The sequence below is a fragment of the Furipterus horrens genome, unplaced genomic scaffold, assembly GCF_987537825.1.
Source record: "Furipterus horrens unplaced genomic scaffold, mFurHor1.1.pri manual_scaffold_6, whole genome shotgun sequence".
Classification (NCBI taxonomy): Eukaryota; Metazoa; Chordata; class Mammalia; order Chiroptera; family Furipteridae; genus Furipterus; species Furipterus horrens.
The window spans coordinates 148,187,827-148,210,110 of record NW_028327176.1 but is presented as its reverse complement, the minus strand read 5'-3'; the positions used below and the strand labels follow the sequence as shown (position 1 = coordinate 148,210,110).

Sequence of the window (22,284 nt, the reverse complement as noted above, 5' to 3'; positions counted from 1 at the left end):
AGCTAATGGGCTAAAAATATTATCTCATTATTATTATAATGCTACTTTTCCAAATTATTTCTGAGGTTGAGCATCATTTTATGTGGTTTTTGGCCATTTTCTTCTAGAATTACCTCTTCATATTCTTTTCCATTTTGCTCTTGGGCTGTTTTTCTTTTTCTTATCAATTTCTTGTCCAATTTGGACAAGTTCCACACACATTTTTAATATAATCTGTCTATTGTATGTGTTGCAAATACTTTATTTCAAGTCTATATTTACCTTGGTCTTTTTTTTTTATAAGCTACTATTTTTATTATTTTTTTTAACAAGGTTACTTTATTTTATCTTATTTTATTTATCTGTTTTTAGAGAGAGGGTAAAGGAGAGAGGGAGAGAAACATCAATGTGCGGTTGCCTCTCATGCACCCTCCTCGGCTGTGGACCTGGCGTGCAACCTAGTCATGTGCCCTGACTGGGAATCAAACCAGTGACACTTGGTTTGCAGACCGACGCTCAATCCACTGAGCCTCAGCAGCCAGGGTCCTGCCTTGGTCCTATTTTATGGTTTACTTATATAAACATTTTTGTATATTTTTAGTACTCAAATGTATCTATTTTTTTAATGGCTTTCTATTTTATTTTCGGGGCTTTCTCACCCCAAGGTTATAAGAATGTTTTCCTAAATTTAAAAAAAATAATGTTATTTTATATCCACCAAGATGAACCACAGAGCTGTAGTTTCAAATAGGTTTTTATTGAAAAAAAATTTTTTTTTACTTTTTGACTTAAATTTGTACTTTTGTTTTTTCACATTTAGATCTTTAATCCAAAGATGTTTTTTTCCTGTGGAGTAAGGTGGGGGTCTAACTTTATTTATTTTCTTAATCAGTAGCCAGTTACCCAATATCTTTTGTAAGAATAATTCATCTTTCCCTTAACAATTTGAAATATCTTTACCATAAATAATTTATTTTCCAAATATACTTAGATCTCTTTTTGGATTTTGTTCCACTAATTGATTAGTTTGTTCTCATGATATTACTATAGTTTTAAAAATGGAAGTAGCTTCATAAGTTTTAAAATCTAGAATGACATGTCTTTATATTTTTCCAAAGTTTTCTTTGTAATTTTTAATTTTATTCTCCCTGCATGAACATAAAAGTCAATTTTACAATTTTAAAAAATCTTTAAGGATTCAAATAAAATTATTTTAAATAAATTATTTTGTCTACCATTTTAGTGCTTTCAGAGACACCCTGAATTTTGTACATTTTGTGTTTGGGATTCTTATTAGTTTTCTATTGATACACAGAGAACCTGGGCTTTAGAATCAGAGAGCTCTGGGCTTTAATCCAGCTCTGCAATTTACTAGCTATGTGAACTTGAGCAAGTTAGTTTGCCAGCCAAGCTCCCTTTTGTATAGTAGAAATAACAATGCTTACCTCAGACAACTGTTGTGAGTTTTACAGTATTTGATTTATTAATTTGTTAATTGAGTTGTTATTATGCTTCCAAAATCATTTCATATAAAATTGCTCAGCATAGCCGTGGCCTGTGTGGCTCAATTGGTTGGAGCATAGTCCCATAGACCCAAGGTAGTGGGTTTGATTCCCAGCCAGGGCACATACTCAGGTTGCTGGTTTGATTCCCAGGGGTGGGTTGGGGTGGGGTGGCAGTGGGGGACTATGTAGGAAAAGGCAATCAGTGGATGTTTCTTACAATAATGTTTCTCTCTCTCTCTCTCTTCCTCTTCCTCTCTTCCTCTCTCTTTAAAGCAATGAAAAACTGTCCTCAGCTGAGGACTTTTAAAAAATTTTTTAATTTCTCAGCATAAAATAAATCTTTGGCTCAAAGTAATTAATTTAGTGAGAGCCGTAATCATTATCAGGCATTTAAAATATATATAAGGAGATCTGAAGCATTTGCAGATGAAATAATATGATGTCTGGCATTTGCTTCAAAATAATCTGGAAGGACAGAAAGGTGTAACTGAAACAAGATTAGTGTTTACAGAGGTTCTTTATGCTCTATTTTCTACTTTTGAATGTTTCAAAATACTGAAAATATAAACTTATTTTTAATGCATCTTTAAAAACTTAAAAATGACCAAGTGTAAACATTTGTTATTTCTAAGTGGAATATTATGTTTTTAATCTATTATTCTCTGAACTTTTCTGTATTTTGTTAAACCGTTAAATAGAAGGAAAACAAGGAATAAAGGCAGAAGAAAAAATGAACAGAATAAGAGAGAAGATTCCATTGTCTTTGATCATCCTTGCCTGTGTGCTGAAGCACAATTGACCCTTCTGCTACTTTAACACCAACTTAAAAATGTAAAATATTTAAAGAGATTTCAAATTAATATAAGGAAAAATTTTTAATAATTAAAACTATTCATCAGCTGGCCTGGCTCCTGTGTAATTTGTTATCAGTCATCCCTGGAAGGGGTTAATTGAGGTTAATTGACCTGTGGGGTCACTTCCATCTCTGATTCTATAAACCTGACTTTTAGGTTTATATCATTCTTTCTTTCTTGAAACTATTAAGAATTATAACAATCCCCTATACGTTTATAGAATTGATTGCTAAATAAAGGTATTCATTTAACAAATATTTATAGGCAGCTAGGGAAGTAGGATAGTATAATGTACAGTGTAGTGAGGGAGAGAAGTGGCAGGAAGGTAGATGGCTAAAGAAATAATTACAGTGTGGTATAATAAATGAGTTATGTTTAGAGGCTTTCGCGCACAGAAGGAGTTAACTCTGGGAAATTGAGGGAAGACTTCATAGAACTGACACATGAGCTAATTCTTTAAAAAACTGTAAACAATTATAGATTTATCATTCACCCATAGCAGCAAAAGTTGCATAGCACATCCACATAATGAACCTCTGTAGAGATGGATGTTAAACAGAACAAGGAGATTCTCTATTTGTAAAACATGTGGAACTTCTCTATATGTAAGTAATATATGGAACTATCTTCAAAAGATAATATTAGGTGAATAAAACCAGAGTAAGAAATATGAACACAAAATGTCTTCACCATTTTGGTGGTAATATAATTTTTATTGACCATCTTTCAGGAATTTATTTGGCTGCAGATAACAGGACTCTAACAAACAGCTTAAAGAAGTACAGTGTTTGTTTATCTCAGAAAACAAAATGTCTAGAAATGGACACATCAAAGCTGACTTAAAGAAATCATCAGAGGCCCAGCCTTCTCCTTTCCTCCTGTTCATCATTCTTTGGCTGGAAGCCCTATTTAGGATCCTTAGGTCTCTAATGTGCCTCTAGGCAGTTGGGCCATATTCCAGACAGCAAGAAGGGGTAAGCCCAAAATGCCAAAGGTGCACATCAACTGAATTTGTCCCCTTATGTCAGGAACTCAGTAGATTTCTCAGAAACTTTACTTAGAAAACTTCTACTTACATTTATTGGCCTGACTGTGCTACATGATCACTTCTAGCCTCAGGGGATCTTGGGGAGGTGAGTGTTTTTAAGTGAGTACATTGTCACTCCAAATATAATCAAGGATGTATTAGTAGTGAGGAAGGAAGGAGTGAATAGGTAACTAGCAGTGTCTTGCGATCCTTATTTCTAAAGCTTAGAATGCTAAAAATTTTGGAGAAATGTTGGAAGAAAATGGATCAACATACAATTGAAAGAAAGTAATTTGGTGAAAATTCTTGTGAAAACATCAATTAATCCTCTGGGTTACATCCAATGTGGTAATTACTTCCTTACTCTGTGATTACTTAACATAAGTGGTATTCATCTGTGACTCTTTTTCAATCAAAATTTAGCATAAAAATTACCCAAGATACTAAAATATATGTGCATAAAATGGCATGAAGGCCTTTACTTAAGATACTTTTAAAATCTAGTACATTGAAAGTTTACTGGATTGCTTTAGGTGGCTAAAATAGGAATAAGATAATGAGAAGAAAGTATTCCCAGCTTTTTTCATACTGCTTCTCTTCTGTACACAAAATTAGACTCTTACACAATGTGATCTGAAGTTGTTTATCTGGTGATAAAATCTTAAAAGTTGAACTCAGAGTACTTAGTAGTGAAATTGCAGGACAGATTTCAAGGTGATCAATCATTTTATTTCTATTTCCTGTAGAAAAGTAGGTACCAATAATAACAATTATTTGGTCTTTCTAAACTATTAACTGCAAATAATTTTTTAACCCTCAAGTGTTAGAATTTTAGAATTAAATATTAAATTTTAGAACTGAAATCTCTTTGTCTTCGAACTGGAAGGGACTGTTTTTCTAGTTCCTCCCCTTTTAGTAATGAGAAGACCAGGGGTCTGAGAGTCTGAGGGATTTGCCCACAGTCTGATGTTATAGGTGGAATTAGAACTGTTATCCAGATTCTTGACTGTACTAATCCCTTGATTTGGTTCTGACCAAATGCTTTGGAAACAACTTAATTACTTTTCCCAGTTACTATGAACAAAAGAGTCAAGTCTGCTCATAATATACTTTCTCCTAGCAAAACTCTCTTCTGTAATGCTTAGAACTTAAGGATGGAAATTGGACATGTTTATAGTGGACATATACTAGTGTTGGTAACATTGGTAATTTTGTCCCCTCACCCCATTTACTAACTTACTATTCATTAGGTAAATACATATTTTAAATTATCATTGGTCAGTATGACACAGTGACTGAGTTCCAGCCTTGTCCTTTATAGACAGAATATTCTCAATCTGGTGTCTAACCTCTCCAGAGGTGCTATAATTAGAATCACAAGTAATACTATAAATCAAAGGTCTTTGTAAATGGTGGGTACAGGACAAATGATGGGTTTTCACTTTTATTATCTCCATTGTTTTTGTTGTTTCTGGTCACGTGGCTTTTAAAGATTGCTATTTATTTAATGAATGCTGTTTTATGCTTACAGACGTCTGGATTAAAAGCTCACAGTCATTCATTTTCATCCTTAGGGTAATTCAAAACAACTACAATTTCTTGCTTGCCTGGTTATTACTCTCATAAGCTGAACTGCAGGAAAGATTTATACAATGCTAAACCTACCTTAAGTTTTATACTTGCCCATAATCTCATTGTTCAATTTTTGTGAAAAGTAACAATATGGATTTTTATAGTGAATGGGTTTGCAAACTAGAAAACATTTGCAGGGTACTAATAAAATACATTTTTATTCCTTTCTTTTAGTTACTCTTTTAAAAGACAATTTTAAATGTTAGCTCCTTCTAAAAAATTATTTCCTGATTTTCTGTTAACTTTTCAGTAGTCTTATAAGTCAACATCCTTGGTGATTTGCGGGGGGCGTGTAATGAGGTTTAAATCTGAACCATGAGTTTATTCTTCTTTTGTATTAGGGTTAAATAAGGTAATGTACAAAAGTGCTTAGCCTAATGTCTGGCGTAAATTACATTCCCACTTATATTGGAGTTCTGTTAGATACTAGTAAGGATTCTCAGAAATCCTAAAATTACAGACATAGTAAAGTTATACTGAGAACAAAGCAGAGAGAACTGTGAAGGGTAGTCCTCCCCTGGCCAGCTTCTCTGGGAATCCTGGTGACTGGTGGGGTGGAGAGTGGAAAACGTTATAAAGAAGAAAGGTGTCAAGATCTGCTTATATATAGATCCCAAACTACTCTATTGAAAAGCTTATGAAAGTCTTTTTGCAAGGGTATACCTCAAAGTTGCATCAAACCAGCAGCTGTAGTTGCCACAGTTCTGTCTTTAGCTTTACAATGTTTCTCTCAGCCCAAAACATACTGCCTTCTCTGAGCTCAAAGCATTCAGCAAACAATGGCAAGGTATGGCCATCACAAATGTGTGCCTGATTTTTATGACATGTATGGTAATGCTGTATGAGCTAGTGGAGACTCTAGATGGACATACACAGTAGTACAGATTGGAGTACAGTGGGACCTGTCCCCTTTTGGCAGTTACCCAAAAGGAATGAAGAGATCAGTAATCATCTCAGCTGATATAGTGGTGAACTGTTTTAAAACCAGCTCATAGCTGATGCCAAGTAAAAGGGCTGTGTACTCATGAAAATATGCACGATTAAAGAAATAAAGTGTATGTGAAAACTTCAAAAAAAAAAAAAAAGCAACAAACTTCAAAAGGCGAAGTGAAATAAGTCCTACAATAGAGAAAGACAAATGCCATATGATCTCGCTTATATGTGGAATCTAAAAACAAAGCAAAACAACAAAAATCCTGAACTCATGGAAATAGAGAATAGATTTGTAGTTATCAGGGACAGGGGGTAGGAGGTAGGTGAACTGGGTCTAGATGGTCAAAGGTACAAACTCCAGTTACAAAATAAATAAATCATGGGAATAGATAATGTTCTACGGCATGGTGATAATCGTTAATAATATTGCATTGTGTATTTAAAAGTTGCTAAGAGAGTAGATCTTAAAAGTTCTCATCAGAAGAAAAAAAATGTGGAACTGTATGGTGATAGTTGTTGACTAGACTTATTGGGGTGATCATTTTACAGTATATGTAAATATTGAATCATTATGCTATACACCTGAAACTAATATAATGTTATATGTTATTTATACCTCAATTAAAAACTTTGTTAAAAAGAAACAACCTAAAAAAGACTAATCTATACATATTTTATTGTTGAAAAATGAAACCCAGCATTAGTGATAAGATAGCATTCTTGACACTCTGACAAGTCTTACCTTTATGTTTTAGTCAAAGAAGTTTGGCAGAGATCACAGAACTTATCCATACTGCTCTCCTTGTACATCGTGGAATAGTAAATTTAAATGAATTGCAGTCTTCTGATGGGCCACTGAAAGACATGCATTTTGGAAACAAAATAGCTATCTTGAGTGGAGACTTTCTTCTAGCAAATGCCTGCAATGGACTAGCTCTGCTACAGAACACCAAGGTAAATCTGGGCAGGGTTTGCTTGTGTCTGAATGGCCTTTAGGCCGCTCTTACTTGACTACAGAAGCCACAGAAGTTTGTGCGCCCTGCAGCCCCAGCTCCCCACATGTGGATGCTCAGTGAAGCTGTGATGATGATGATGATGATGATGATGATGATGATGATGATGGCAGTGTCAAAACCAGATAAAACTGGTAAATGCTAGGAAAGAATTTTGTAATTTATTTCTATTTTTTCAATATAAAGAAGATACAGATTTTCATGTATTTTCTGTCTCTTCTGTTTACTTATTCATACCTTTATATATGTGGATTTTTTAGTAACATTGGTGAAAACTTGCATGTATTAAGGGGTTTTTTAATCTTGCCTATTTTTTCCCATTTCATATTATGATGTGGGCATTTTCATGTTATTAACTTGTTCATAAACTTGTTAACAGCTGCACAACATTCAACCATTTAGATGTAATTATTTAACAAAGTTCTCATTTTTTGACATTTAGGTTGCTTCTAATTTTTACTATCATAAATAGATCTTCAGTAACCATCTTTATACATCCATTTTTCTCATTCCATATTATTTAAGATAAATTCTAGAAGCGTTCAAAGGGTTTAACGTTTTTAGTGTTCTTGATACATATTACCAAGCTGCTTTCTAGAAAAACTTAAAGTTATTGCTTATATATCAGTTAGGATTAGGTGTGACTATAAAATGACAGTGGCTAAAACGAGATAGGAGATTTTTTTTTTTCTCATGTAAGGAGTAAATAGTCCAAGGCTGGCATGATGATTCTACAAAGTCAGGAACCCAGGCTTCTTCTTACTCCTTTGCCATCCTTATCTTACTACTTTATGTCCCAGATAGTTGCCATTGTGTTCTCACTCCAGTTAATTGGAAGGAGAAGGAAGGGCAGAGAAGGGCAGATCTTTCCTTGAAGGTGAAGTGAGTATACATCCTGGTTTCCTAAGGTCAGTCTCAGTGTAACTCTGCTATCCCAAAATCCTATCTGACTTAGCATTTGTCCTGGGTTTTTTATTTTTTTAACAGAGAGTAATCGTTAATACTTACATTAGAATAAATCAGCATGGATTTTATAGATCTCCACTTTACATTTCCAGCCTTTCCCTCGGTTATTTTTGTAGTGTAGGCTAATAGTGTGTGAAAGCCATGTACAGAGGATAGTTCTGTTCAGGTGTGATATTAGATCTGAAAGATAACCAGCAATAATGCATCTCTTTTTCCAAACCCTTTCAGGTATTTGCAATTAGGCACAGAATGCAGAGTGATTACTGATAGTGAATATCTAGGGACCGTTTGCTCCTTTGTCTCAGGTGGTAGGAGAAGCATTGACATTGCTACCCCACTGTTCACTTTGTGTGTCATCCAGTATACTGTGCCCATGCATGTCCTTTAAGAGCCACAGAGCCATCAGTTCCAGTCCAAAAACTCAATGGGAAACAAAGAAAGTTAGAGGTTTGGCATCTGTGAAAGATGTATGGGAAATCAAGGCTGTGTAGAATGAGTAAAGAGTAGACTGATTCAATAAAATATACTTTAAAAAAAAAAAAAGAGTAGACTGAGCAGTCTTGCTTGTATAATGTAAAGCTATGTATGACTATTTGATTATTTGGCAACACTTTGTTTTTGCAATAAACCTTTGGCAGCAAAAATAAAAGTACATATTCCATTTTTTTAAATACTGGATTTTTATTTCTCGAGAGAGTTGATAAAGAATGTGTAACTTGCACAAAATGTTTGTTGACATTTACTGTCCACTGTGGTGGCCATAGTGGTATCACTGAACACATGAAAACTTAAGAAGAATCAAATCTGGTGAAAAAGTGTCAGGATCTACTTCCAAAGTTAGTGGTTACTTTAAGAAGAATTCTGAAAATTATGATTTAACACATACTGTGAAGTCTAACTTTTATTTAGATAAATGAATGTTCTTCTAAATTAATTTTACTCCCTTTCAACTAAAGGTTTTTATGCACATAGGAAAGGGGAATCAATAGCTTTATTAAGTTTTTTAAATTCATTGTAGAAGAACTTTGCAAATAGTTAAATAATTCCAGTTTTAGTTGAGTATCACTGGGTACTTCAAGTAATTAAATTATTTTAGTTAATTCTAAAAATATCTGTTTGTTCCTCTATTCATGAAATTAAGGTAAAGCTTTTGGGAGTATATTTCATCAGAGGTAAAGTTATTATAAGAAAATTAGAAATCCAGTTTAAAAGTTCAACATGGAAGATAAAATTATTAGTTTGTAATAATGAAAGTACAAATTTTGTTGAGGCACATACAGTGTTGTAAAAAACAATGTTCTTACTACATTGAGAAACCTATGAAATAGTTGGAAATGGTTGTAGCATATCTATAATTCATAATGGCATCCAAACAAGTATCAGTATTCTACTAGCTGAAATAGAAGCGATAGTTATAAAAATTTATAAATATCTTTATAGTCAGAGTCCTCTGGACTGTAAGATTTGAGGGATATAGCTGATGTTGAATACAAAAATATCCTCCAGCACAGCAGTGTGTGCCTTCTCTCTTTGTTGCCATCATCAATCAGATTTTAGAAATTATTATATCCAACAATGGTATTGAACTTTGTTATAAATGAGTTAAAACTTTGGTGGCATTTTGTTCAAAATCAATTGGAAATCTTATATCAAATTCAAGAAATAAAACACTAAATTAGAGAATTACAATTCATAAAAAGCTTCCATTGGGATTTTTCCATAAAAAAGCAAGAAAGGAATGGAACAAAATAAATAGTAAGAATTTAAATGCTACACAAGATTAAAATGTGCAGTTCTGTAATTGTGATTTGGAGTATCTTACCTTATAGGAAGAATCTTTTGGTAGTGCTTCTATTTTGAATACACGATACATTACACATGAATGAAATTAAATTGAGAAAGCCCAGATTTTGTAGCATCTGATTTTGGCAAAACATTTAAAATAGTCATAAGAGACTATTTATTTGACAAGTTTTGTCTTATAAAAATATTTGTCAAAGAAAGCTACTCTTAAGGAAGCAAAAAGATAGTATCTTGAAAATATTCAAGCTGAAATAGTTACACTTTCAATATGAAAAAAATTAGAATTGAGTGTCTTCTATGTTTACGAATTAGCTCTGAGCTTACCAGGTAACTCAGAACCTGTAGAAGAGCATTTTCTCAATTTAAAACATTATGGTCTGCTCTGGCCCATGTAGCTCAGTTAGAGTGTCGTCTCATGGAACTAAAGGTCACGTGTTCTATTCCCGGTCAATGTAGGCACATGCCTAGGTTGTGAGTTTGGTCCCTGATTAGGGTGCATACAAGAAGCAGCCAATTAGTGTTTCTCTCACATTGATGTTTCTCTCTCTCCCTCTCTTCCCCTCTCTAAAATCAATAAGCATGTCTTATTGATGATAAAAATATATATAATGGTCTGTTAGTCAGAATCAATTGAAGGTATCAATAATTTCAAATCAATCATAAAATACAACTATGAAGAACATTGCTGGCAGTTTTATTTTAAAATACCATATTTTTAGCTCTGGTTGGAGTGGCTCAGTGGATTGAGCACCAGCCTGCAATCCAAAGGGTCACCAGTCCAATTCCCAGTCAAGGCACATGCCTGGGTTGCGGGCCAGGTCCCTGGTTGGAGGAACACAGGAGGCAGCCACACATTGATGTTTTTCTCCCTCTCTTTCTCCCTCCCTTCCCCTCTCTCTAAAAATAAATAAATAAAATCTTTAAAAATAAATAAATAAAATGCCATATTTTTAAAATTACATTTTTTCAGAAAAATGCCAGTGACACAATATTAGAAAAAGATATGACTAAGAAACGAATTAAAGTATGTAAATGCGTATCAAGAATAATTATTTTACTGGCTATTTTTATATGCAGCTCATCAATATGAATTTCTTTTTTGTTTTACTGTGTATGAATATGTTATTTTTATTTCTTTTGAAATTTTATTTTTGCAAATAGTTTTTGAACAGAACTAGTTAACAAGTCTACCGATATAATAAAGTCAGTTATTAATAAGTATACATTTCAAAAAGTATAACATTTTAATAATTTTGCCACACTCTTTTACTCTCAAATGTCCCAGTTTGGATGATAAATTATATAATGTCAACACTTTAAAGTTATTCAAGATCCTTCTGCTTACATCTTATTGTCAGAAATTAATGATATAGGTACACCTAGTTATATGGGAGGCTAGGAAATGTAAGCTTTATTGGTGGGTAGCTATGTGTCCGGCCAAAAATCTGCAAGATACAGGGAGAAGCGATAATGGGAGAGAAGTAGCTTTCTGTCCTACCTTCCCGTCACACTTTTGGCTACCACATATTTTTCATGAAGCAGACTTGCTGGGTTTTACGGAGAAAATAGGACAGAACCTTTAATACATAGTTCATATTTACATGAAAAGGAAGCTAAAGTAAGAAATGAACCATCATATAAATGGATCATCTCACATATTCCTCCAGAGATTTATTACCGTTTTGGCATTCCTCTTCTTTTTATTTACCCTCAAATTACTCTCTTTTCTATATGTATAGTCTACTCTGACGGGTCTCATTAAATTCTCTCCTTTATTGGAATGTACACGTTAGCAGAAGGTTGAGTGATCCATTGTCCTGGCAGCCACTCTGACTGCGTTGTCCACCTTCCCTCTTTACCATGCCTGCTGTGGTCTGTAATGACCTTTGAGTCTTGGAGAAGGAGGAGGTCTCAGAAACTGCAGGTCTGGTCTAGTTTCTGGATACCTTGAACTGTATGTGGCTAGCTCTTAGCCACAAACACTATCCACTCATAGATCAGACGCACATACCTGAGAGAAAGAGATGTTCTGGACAGGGTAATTAGATCCACACTTCAGTAATTAGCCCTCAGCCTGGCCACTGCCTTAAAGAAACCAAAGCTTATTGCCTTTGGATAAGTTTCTGGTTTCTCTAATCATCACTTTTAACCTACTTTAAGCTATTTTGACAAAATATTATGTAAGGTTAAAATGGTGGTTTTAAGTATAAATATAATCATGCTATAATGACACAAATAAGTATTCACTTGCTTTAACCACTTCACTTTATGGGAATAATATTTAACGGTTACTTTTTCTTAGCTAGCTTGTATCATTCACACATTCTTTCAGCGTGGTTCAGTTTAGAGAAAATGGAGACTTCCATCAAAAATCAAATCAGATTCACAGCCTGTGAAATCCACTCTTGATGTTTTGCATTCAGATGCATCACTGTAAATGTTCCAGAATCTAAGACCTCCACCATCTGCTCCATTAGGTACTGGATTTCTGTAGCACTACTTGATTTACAAAAACAAAAAAACAAAAAACTTAATATATGCAAGCAACAGTTCAGCCTGAAGCTTCTCCTTGAAATAAAAATGACCAGGCATTTACTTCCCCTACAGTGAGTCTTGTGTCTTCCTGGTCTGTACAGGTTTACACTTTGATTTGCATTTTATTAACCTTTGTCTAGTGAGAAATTTTCTTTACTTTTACTTTTTCTTTTTTTTTTTTTTTTTTGCCATGGTATTTTTAAAAATTTGATAGTTGTGTGCTGACTTGAAGGTTTTATTCTATTCTGTGCAACTCTCCTGTTCATCCAAAACATGGATCTTTTGCTCTTTTTTCTCGGAAGCGACCTTGAAGGCTCTGTAATGTCCTGTAATGTCCATTTCAAAAGAAGCTTCATTGGCTCACTTTTTGTAAAAGACCTTCAGTACCATATCCAGGGGTTTGTAATTGATCTTACACAACTCTAGGCTTTTAGTCGCCCTCTTTTAATCATAATAGATGGTTTCTAAATCATTTGAGCAGTATTTTAAACTGAGGTTATTGTAAGGGGTAATTAAAGTGCTTGAAAGTCAAGAACTCTCTTTGATAAAGCAAATCTTCAGTATTCAAAACCAGCTCCTCTTGTTTAAATACTTAACAGTATTCCCATCAGAATATTTTTTTACGGAAAGTGAAGTTATATCTCAGTTATTTTATTAACTGAGTTCCCAAAAGCTTAAGTTGATTGAGTATAATACTAACTATTAATAGGGTTTTTGGAGAGGAAGGGAGGAGGTGATGATAAATATTTCTCTGGAGCAGTATTAAGTTTTCTTAAGTTCTCTATGTATAGTTAATGTCTTGATAAAGTTAGATTTCTGTTTAATGATGTTTTGATTTTCTTTGATAAGAACCAAAAATTGTCACCAATAGCAATGTCAATAGAGACCACTGTTGTGAATGAGCAGGCAGAACTTAATACAGAACTTCTGTGTATATACAATAGTGTGTCATTGTTTTTTTCACAGTGACAGCCTACTTTTTCTTTGAGAATATATATTTAACTTGGTAATTAAAGTTAGCATATTTGTAGCAACTTTAATTTTTTATGACATCTATCAATTTTCCATTTCCTTGTGCTACTGGGTTCTTGTCTGAATTTGTATATTATATATTTCTGTACCTCTCCTGAGACAGACTATTAGCTGAAGTGTTCTGCAGTCATGAAACTCAGAGCTTTTTTATAATTGCCAAGGGTAAAATTAGCAAAGTCAATTATTCTCCCTATGGCTTTTCCCTGAAGACATTAGGGGTCTTTGAGGTAATTGCCTTAGGTAACACTTAGATTTTTAAATATCTCTAAGTATAGAAATCGGTATATTAATCCTCTGGTAATTGTCTTCTATTATAACTATAGTCACATAAATGTGAATTAACAAGATTTTGGATTCAAGAGTGAGTTTAAAAATTAATGCTTGGCTTTTCATTCATTTTCAATTATGGAACCTAAGGGCAACTTACAGTTTTAGTACTTTACTCTATAAAGACCCTGGACTAAGAGACCTCAGAATGCCTCTTTTTAAGCCATAAATTCCCTGACCTTTGAAATAAATTGCTCTATATTATGTTCATGTACAATATCACCTAATGCTGAAATTATGGGGTCATGCCAGAACCTAAAATTTTAGTGCTTGAGCATCAAGCTAGTAGTAAGACATGCTGAATGATTGGAAAGAAATTATGAAATGGAAAAGCATGATAATTTAGAAATCTGGCTGACCGTTACAGGTTTTCCTTGGTCCCTGTGTTTATTTGTAGACTGGATTTGTGTTTTAGGATTTAAGCCACAGTACAAATAAGACTGTGGATTACTACTTGTCATCTTTTTTTTTTTTTTTTTAAGGAAATACTATTTTGTTATATATATAGTAATAACTGTAGTATTTAAAGTATTGAGTTCACAAATTTTTTTTTATTTTTGTAGTCATTTTCATTTAATGGGTCTATCACTATATCACTATACATCAGGTGAGAGACTGTGAGTTAGCCTGAATCTTCTCTAAAGACTCAGAATGTTATCATGATATCACTATTAAGCATTAGTGATTTATATTTCAAAGTAACCAGTGGCACAGATGTACTCCTTACATAGTTGATGTATTTCCTTATGTTAACTTTGTTTTCCTAAAGGCATAAATATGTTGTTTACAAGGAGGAATTTTGTTTATATAAATATGCTCAATTTATACATATAAATCATTCCTTTTATATCATCTATATATTTTTAATAAAGAGCCTTCTGTTGGTTATTTGATGTTTGTCTTATCTGTTATATTAATTTTATTTTCGAATTCATGTTGAAAAGTAAAACCTAAAAACATGCTATATCATGTGAAATTTAAATTTTTCTCTATCATAGTCATTTAAAATAGTCATTATTGTGACCTTGTGTGTTTATAGCCTTGTCAGCACTATTTTACTTGTGGAAATTATTGAATTAATATCTTTTAGCTACCCTAGTTGAACACCTAAGATTAATGTTCTTTTCTACATATAACCCACTCAAATGTAGATTTTCATGACTAGAGTAAATGTGGTTCAGAAGGTAAGTGGGGTGTCATATATTGTAACAATAAAGAAAACTATCTCCATATCAATTAAATATAAAATCAAAACACTATTATAAAACTACAATTTCAAAATCCCCAAACTAATTTTTCCATAATTTTTCTCATCAAGTGCTTACATAGCCACATATTAAACTGGCACTATATTTTCTGAGCCTATTTCCTTGATCTTTAAAATAAAAATGATAATCCCCTGGCTGGTGTGGCTCAGTGGATTGAGCAGATTGAGCACCAGCCTGTGAACCAAAAGGTCACAGGTTCCGAGTCAGGGCACATGCCTGGGTGGCGGACCAGTGGGCCAGGCAACAGATCCATGTATATCTCGTACATTGATATTTCCCTCCCTCTCTACTTCCCTTTCCCTCTCTCTAAAAATAAATGAAATCTTTTAAAGTAAAAGTGATAAGCGATTAGTGTCTTATAGAAATAAGACAAAATATAATGTTCTTTTAACATTTATCTCATTAAAACCTTGAACTTTGCCCTTTTCTTGCCCAAACTATGGAACAACGTATCTTTTTGGCATTGGAAGGTCAGATGCCATCATGCAAAATGGATATGGATACTTCTCTGAGTGTCTATGTCAAATGTAGACAACAAGGAAGAAGAGCAAGAAAAGCATTTCTTCATATGCCTGACATTCATAGAAGCCCATTTTTAAAAAAACTCTGTTCAAGAAAAATACATCCTCTGAAAATCTGGTGGAGTGGAATCCCACACCATGGTTAGCCATGAGAGATAGAAATATATTGATTATAGCAATTTTATAGGACACTTAGAAACCTCAGTTTTTGTAAATCCCTTTTCCTACTTTCCAGAAATAAAATTAGTTAACCAGCTTCTTTTTCCCCTTTATTTTCCTGACATAAATTTTATTTCTCCAAAGCCAGAAGTCCATTTTCCAGCTTGAATTATTCAGTACTCTTCTTTTGCCTTTCTAATGATTTGACTCAAGGAACCTCATGAGTTAGGAGTTTACAAAAGTACCAGGCAGATGAACAGCTCACAGCTTCCTCTGCATCCTCAGCAACCTTACCTCACATGTCTTCTCTGCCCATCCTTTCTTCACCCAGGTAGACTTGTACACAGTGCCCTTTCTTTGTCTCTTTTTGTTCACAACTCAATTGATTTTAGCTTTCTTTCTCCATTTTTTCATTTCTTCTCTTACATGTTATTCAGAAAAATCACCATCTACCTTTTGCCTTCTCCTTTCTCCTTTCAAGAGGAAAAATAAACCAAGAAACTTTATGTGAAGTTTAAAGCTTGATATACAGAGTAAAGCTTGGTATATTCTTGTGTTCAGAAGAAGGAAAATCATACAATTAGAAATGCAATATGCGTAAGATAGAATCAGTTTCTCTACCCTGATCCTCATTAAACCAAATTTACCTGTAATTATCAGTATTTAAAGATCATTTTTAAAACATTTCCTATTTAGTTCTGTTTTCCTATTTTGTGTAACTGCAAGGTATTGGATAATTGTGGTTTTCTATTCTATTTTTAATTCAAAGTATATGGTATTTTTAATGTGTGGGCTAACCAAGGTTTTGTGGGCTGTCCTGGGAACCTAACCACCATTTATGACATTGCATATTGGGAAAATGTGGTATGAGCTCCAAACAATTGACTTACAGATGAAATTCTGTAATGCAGTGCATTTGTAATCTGGTACCTCCTGTATTAGATTAATACTGAATTTGAACATCATAAACAAAATAAAATTTAAGAGCATCCAAAAGGATCCCTATGACTGCTTTTCATTAGTAGCCACATATAACTCAGTGGTATTGATAAAATTTTGGTTTTAGCATTTTCATCATTTTCTTGAATCCTCAGAGTTGTAAATTATCAATTAAAAAAAAATCACTCTAAACTAAAGTTGGCTTATGAGGCTTTAACCCAGGAGCTAATTTTATTTATTTAGCAATAGTGATTGGGGAAGAGCCCTTTTCTGGCAGCTAATGACCTACTGGAGGACTTATGTGCCCAAGGCAAAGCTGAAGGCCATTAGCCCAACAGGTCATTAACTGACAAATGCCTGACCCTGAGGTCATTTCTGATATTGTAAACTGTGAAAACATTAAAGTGGGTTTGTTGGAAAGTATAGCTCTGCCAAATAAGTTTCTTTGTAAGCATTTTGGAAAAATGCATTAAATTGTTTATTATTCATGTGGCTTAATTGTCTCTATTTGGGGCCATATTCACTGTGCATAGTAAGTCAGTTGGACATCAGAAAACACCAAAACTATGCTGTATGGCCAGTCTTTAGTTTTTTAAAGGACAATTTCCCTCTTTAGAATATCAGGTCAACTATTTCATTACTAAGCAGCATCAGCTACATTCTTGTGGATCACTTACGTTTTTATAATGTGTTGAGCTATATAGGCACTTATCTATTTTATACTCCTCAGAGATGACATATAAAGCAACTCAGAAGTGGACAGAGCCCTGTGGTAGAAATCTGTGGACTTAATACCTGTCTCTGGCTTTTTTTTTTTTTTTAATTAGCCATTTAACATTGGATAATTCATTTTACCTCTCAGAATTTCAGGTTCAGTTCTTTTTTGCCAGACTTTATCTAATGTCTTAATTACCCCACTTTACAAATGGAAGTAGAAACCTCATAATGTAGAATATTTAATATTTATTAAAATTACTACCAAGCATTTTAAAATAGTGTTAACATATTTTTGAGTGCTTACTATTTAGTAGGCACGGTTGTAAGTGCTTTATGCATATAAACCCATTTAATCCTTTCTGAAATTCAGGAAAGGGTTAAGTAATTTCTTCCGAGTACCGCTGCTACTAAATGATAGAGCTGCTGTCTAAATCCAGGCAATTTGGCTCCAAAATCCTCATGCTTAACTAAAGTCGAAAACTAACAAGCCAACGAAGAACCATGATAACTTTGTTTGCCAGCAATTTTGCAGTTAGCAATCCTGGAATTTATATCGTAAACAACTAGTAGTTTTTAAATATTGGAATAAATATTTTAATACAAGCATCAATAGGGACTTTAGAAAACATTTTAGCAAAATAACTATTAAGCAAAGGCAACTTATTTTCTTAATTTTCTCATCTGTAAAATAAAGGCAGCCTTATCTTCATCCCCTATATTCTTGCTCCAATATTCTGTAATTTTGGGATTTGTAGGAAAGGGTCTAAATTGAAAACATACAACCATACCCTGAAAGCGGCATGAAATATGAAGGAATAAGAACGATCAAGAAAGTTGTTTATAAAATAGAGATAGAATAGAGAAATTTTTAGAATGTAGTACCAGTAGAGCCAAGTTATTTTTAGAATTCCATTGAATCACACATTTTGGAGAGCTGTGGAGGTATCTGGAAGAAATACAATTACAGTTTTAGACAAGGCGCATGGATTTTAATGCATATGATTCATGTTTTTATATCTGTGGCTGCCTTTGAAGTACAAACCTTGGGATGTCTCTAAATTACAAACATCTGCCTTTTAGTGTGGCCCAACTTAAAGGGAACTAACTGGTTGAGCTGAAAAGTGACTTGTATTACCCAAAAGACATGGTATCCTTGGAATTTTCATGATGTATGTGTGAATCCAGAAAAATTCTGAAATTTTTAACTCTTTGTCCCAATGTGGTCTAAGCCAATTGTTTTTATAAATCTTGAAGGATCAAAGCTAAAAGTCACATCAGTGATATAAACCAACAAGCTTGATATGCACCTAACAGAATAAACTCCACAGTATCCAAGAATGATTCTGTTTCATCCTGCTTCCTGCCTCTATTTACATTCAGTTAAATTACATGTTTTGATATAAATGATAAAGAAATTAATACGTTTTCAGATGCTTGCCAAAAATTTGGGACTTCATGTGCCATTAATATGGTTAATCAGTGTATGAGCTATGCATGACATATATCAGCATAATGTAAGATAATGTTTCAAACCACACATTACATCATGTTTTTTGGTGGGTGATGAAATCAATTTAGCAAATCTCTATCAACACTTTTTTTGAATGGAATATAATAGAAAATAGGTAATAAAACTTTTGTTTTATGAAACTTCATTTTTATATGTATGTATGTACTTTGTCATGATGTAAAATACAGTTATTACTGTGGGTTGCAATATTTAAATTTTGGAAATCAATACTATTAGGCAGAGTTCTAGCCAGCAGCATCCATTCAGTTGAATGAAATACTACTATGATGTTTCATATTGTATACTGTAATATATACTGTAATATGAAGTTTCACATTGTGAACTTATGTTTCTCAACTTTAACTTTTAGGTAAAATCACATTTGGAAAACATCACAGAAAAAAGTGGAGATTATCAGCCACATGGGAAGAAGTGGGCAGGTCATTGAAATGGCAGACATACCATATTTTTTGCTCCATAAGATGCACTTTTTTTTTCTCCCAAAAGTGGGGGGGAAATGTCTGTGCATCTTATGGAGCAAATATTGCGTCACAGACCGTGATGTATATTACCTGACCTGTCAGCGGTGGTGACAGCTGTTAGAAGAGGGAGCGGTGGGCCCACGCGAAGCCCCTGGGGACGCTTAAATGTCCCACTTTACTGCTGAATCTCAGGGCTTCTGGTCACTATAAAGTTAGCAAAGAAAGTGATATGAATGATTGTGAGCAACTGAGCTTCATAAATTCTGACACTAGCAATGGTGAGTTCTTGGGGTTCCCAGAAAACTAGAAGAGTACTTGAACCTTAAAGTCTCTCTGTATTTGTTAATGGCAGTGATGATTGTTCTTAATACCGCTGTTGACTGCTGTTCACTTTATATGGTTGAAATATTATTCTGTTATATTTTATTAAATAATTTAGTACACCATTTGGTTCAGAATATTTCTTTTCTTGTTTTCCTCCTCTAAGCCTAGGTGTGTCTTATGGTCTGGTGCATATTATAGTGTGAAAAATACGGTAATTCTCTAAGAGAAAGTTCAGTCAGAACGAGGTACACCATGTAATAATACCAATAAATAAAGAACATGCTAATATGGAACAGACTTCACGTGTATCAATTTCCACGTAGAAGATGGAAAATCAAAATCTTAACTGTTGTATGATAATATCAAAATTACTTTTTTTGGTTTCATGACTAAGCTTTCAGTTCTCAGCGATAATTACAGTTTTTGTAGTAATGCTAGATACTTGGCACAACTAACTTGTTTTAACCTATGAGAAAGCATCCCCTTCTCCTTTATTTCTTATGAAAAGTTAATCTTGGTTTAAGCATTCTAAATTATCTGCCACTCTTTCAGGGAACTAATCATTGTTTAAATAAATAAATGATTATTTGTCATTGTTCAGTGACAAACAGAAGGCCAAGAACCACACACCTTCATTCAAAAGGTGACCAAATTGTTGTACTACTGTTTTACTGTTAGTAAAAGAAATCCATATTTTGTGCTAATTAACTATTCCTTACAATTTTATGAATAAAAAATGTATACAGCTGTACATTCAGTTATTTCTGATCATGGGGCTTACTGTTGATAAAGCAGAGACACCTCTTACCTAGACAAGCAAACTGAGGCGCAAGAATGGATATGGCTGGCCCAAGGTCATGCAGCTTGCCTGTGTATTAACCTTCTATGTGATCAAACACAAATTAATGGCCTTTATCTTTATAAGGCTATACCTATTTTCATTAGTGCAGTACCAGGCACATAATAGGTTACCAGAAAATGTTTATGGAATGAGTGCACTAGTCAATAATAATATTAATTTAACAGTTCAGATTTAAGTCATTCACCTGAACTTGTATCCTGTTTCTTATAAGCTTTATCAGTTGTGATTTTCTACTTCAGTTTGCTTAATTTTCCTGAATCACTTTTGACAAATGTTACCAGTAGTGAGAGTTTATAAACCAATGTAACAGCTGTACTAAATTAAAAATTAAGATTATCAATTTGCCTAGTTTTTGCTGCACCTGTCCTACTTGTAGTGCCATTTCTCTCTCTGCTCTTCCCTCTTAGCCAGAAAGAACTTCCAGCTCACTAGAACAGATTGCCATCCCTCCCACAAATAAGCTCGGCCTCACACATTTGGCAGCATTGAAAAGGCTCCCTTCAAAAAGCCAAGTTAGAAGCTTCTTCCAGAACTCCTGTGAGTCAGTGCTGTGTTTATTGTAGCAGACCTTTCATCATTGTCTTCATTAAACCTAGTCTTTGTCTGATTGGAACTAGTGGAGAGAACCATTCTTTTCATAGACTTCATCAATGGCTTTATTAAAGCCACTCATTTATGTTACTCAGCATTGCAGATTAGGGCTCATCTGGGTTGTTTTTGCCCAGGTGGTGGGCAAGTAGATTCGCCTCTTATTTGGCCACTGCTGCTGTTCCCTGTGTTTCAAGGTTGGTTCTGCACTGAGCCTGCCAGCCTGGTAGCTCTGACTGAGCACTGAGGGCTGAATCCACGTGGATGGAGATAGTTTGCTTAAAACCAGTTTATAAATGATGAAGTGCTTTACAAATGCTAGAGGTTATTATTGGTTTCTATATGGGATTGCAATACTCCTTAACCATTCCCTCTCTACTTTACCTTGGTAATGTCAGTCTTTCCATCTTTAAATGCACCTTTCAAATATGTGTAAAGAGGAACTAAAGATTGTTGCTAACTGCTCTGATTACCATTAGTAGACTATTTGGCATCCTTTATAAATATATTCTCCTGTGAGATCTTTTCACTGACAATATAGGATTTCTGTGTTAAAAAAAAAAATCTTGACAGTATTCCTTCAAATGCCAAAGCTCTTTGAAAAGGACATATTTACATTAAATTCGTCTTTTGTTTCTCCCAAGATGTATATGAAAAATAATTCTTCCCCAGGGACATTTTACCTTTCCTACTGTTTTATGCATTGCTGTTTGTTCCTAAAGGTGGGGGAAAGAGTGCAATAAATCTGCCTGTAATTAATGCCATCAACACTGCAGATGTGTACACACACGACTCTTTCCTTTGCTAGCAGCTGTTAAGAGTAGTTAAAGCTGAGGGGCCATGTGTTTGTTTGCTTCCTAAATAGAGTGATAGATCACATGTTGTCTTGTCATTCTACACTGTAGAAAAGCTGTTGTTAAATAACCTTTCCAGAGTGAGATTTTTTCTTTCTTCTTTTCTTTTTTAAAGTATATTTTATTGATTATGCTATTGCAGTTGTCCCCATTTTTCCCCGTTGCCCCCCTCTGCTCGGTATCCCCCTTCCCTCCAATAATTCCCCCCCTTAGTTCATGTCCATGGGTCATGGATATAAGTTCTTTGGCTCCACCATTTCCTATACTGTTCTTAACATCCCCCTGTCCATTATGTACCTACCAATTATGCTTCTTAATCCCTGTACCTCCCCGCCCATTCTCCCCTTTCCCCCACCCCACTGATAATCCTCCAATGATCTCCATATCTATGGAGCTCTAGTTGTTTGCTTTGTTTTTTTGTTTTTGCTTTTATTTTTTAGATTCAGTTATTGAT

At 34.0% G+C, this 22,284-nt stretch overlaps 1 protein-coding gene across 1 annotated transcript in view; it reads left to right on the top strand.

Moving 5' to 3' along the window:
- Positions 1-22,284, top strand: part of PDSS2 (decaprenyl diphosphate synthase subunit 2) — a 236,747-nt gene that overhangs the window by 136,648 nt on the left and 77,815 nt on the right. The window contains exon 3 of the mRNA XM_090279725.1: positions 6,686-6,884. Within this exon, the coding sequence (XP_090135851.1) occupies positions 6,686-6,884 (199 nt within the window). The remainder of the gene's footprint in view (positions 1-6,685; positions 6,885-22,284) is intronic.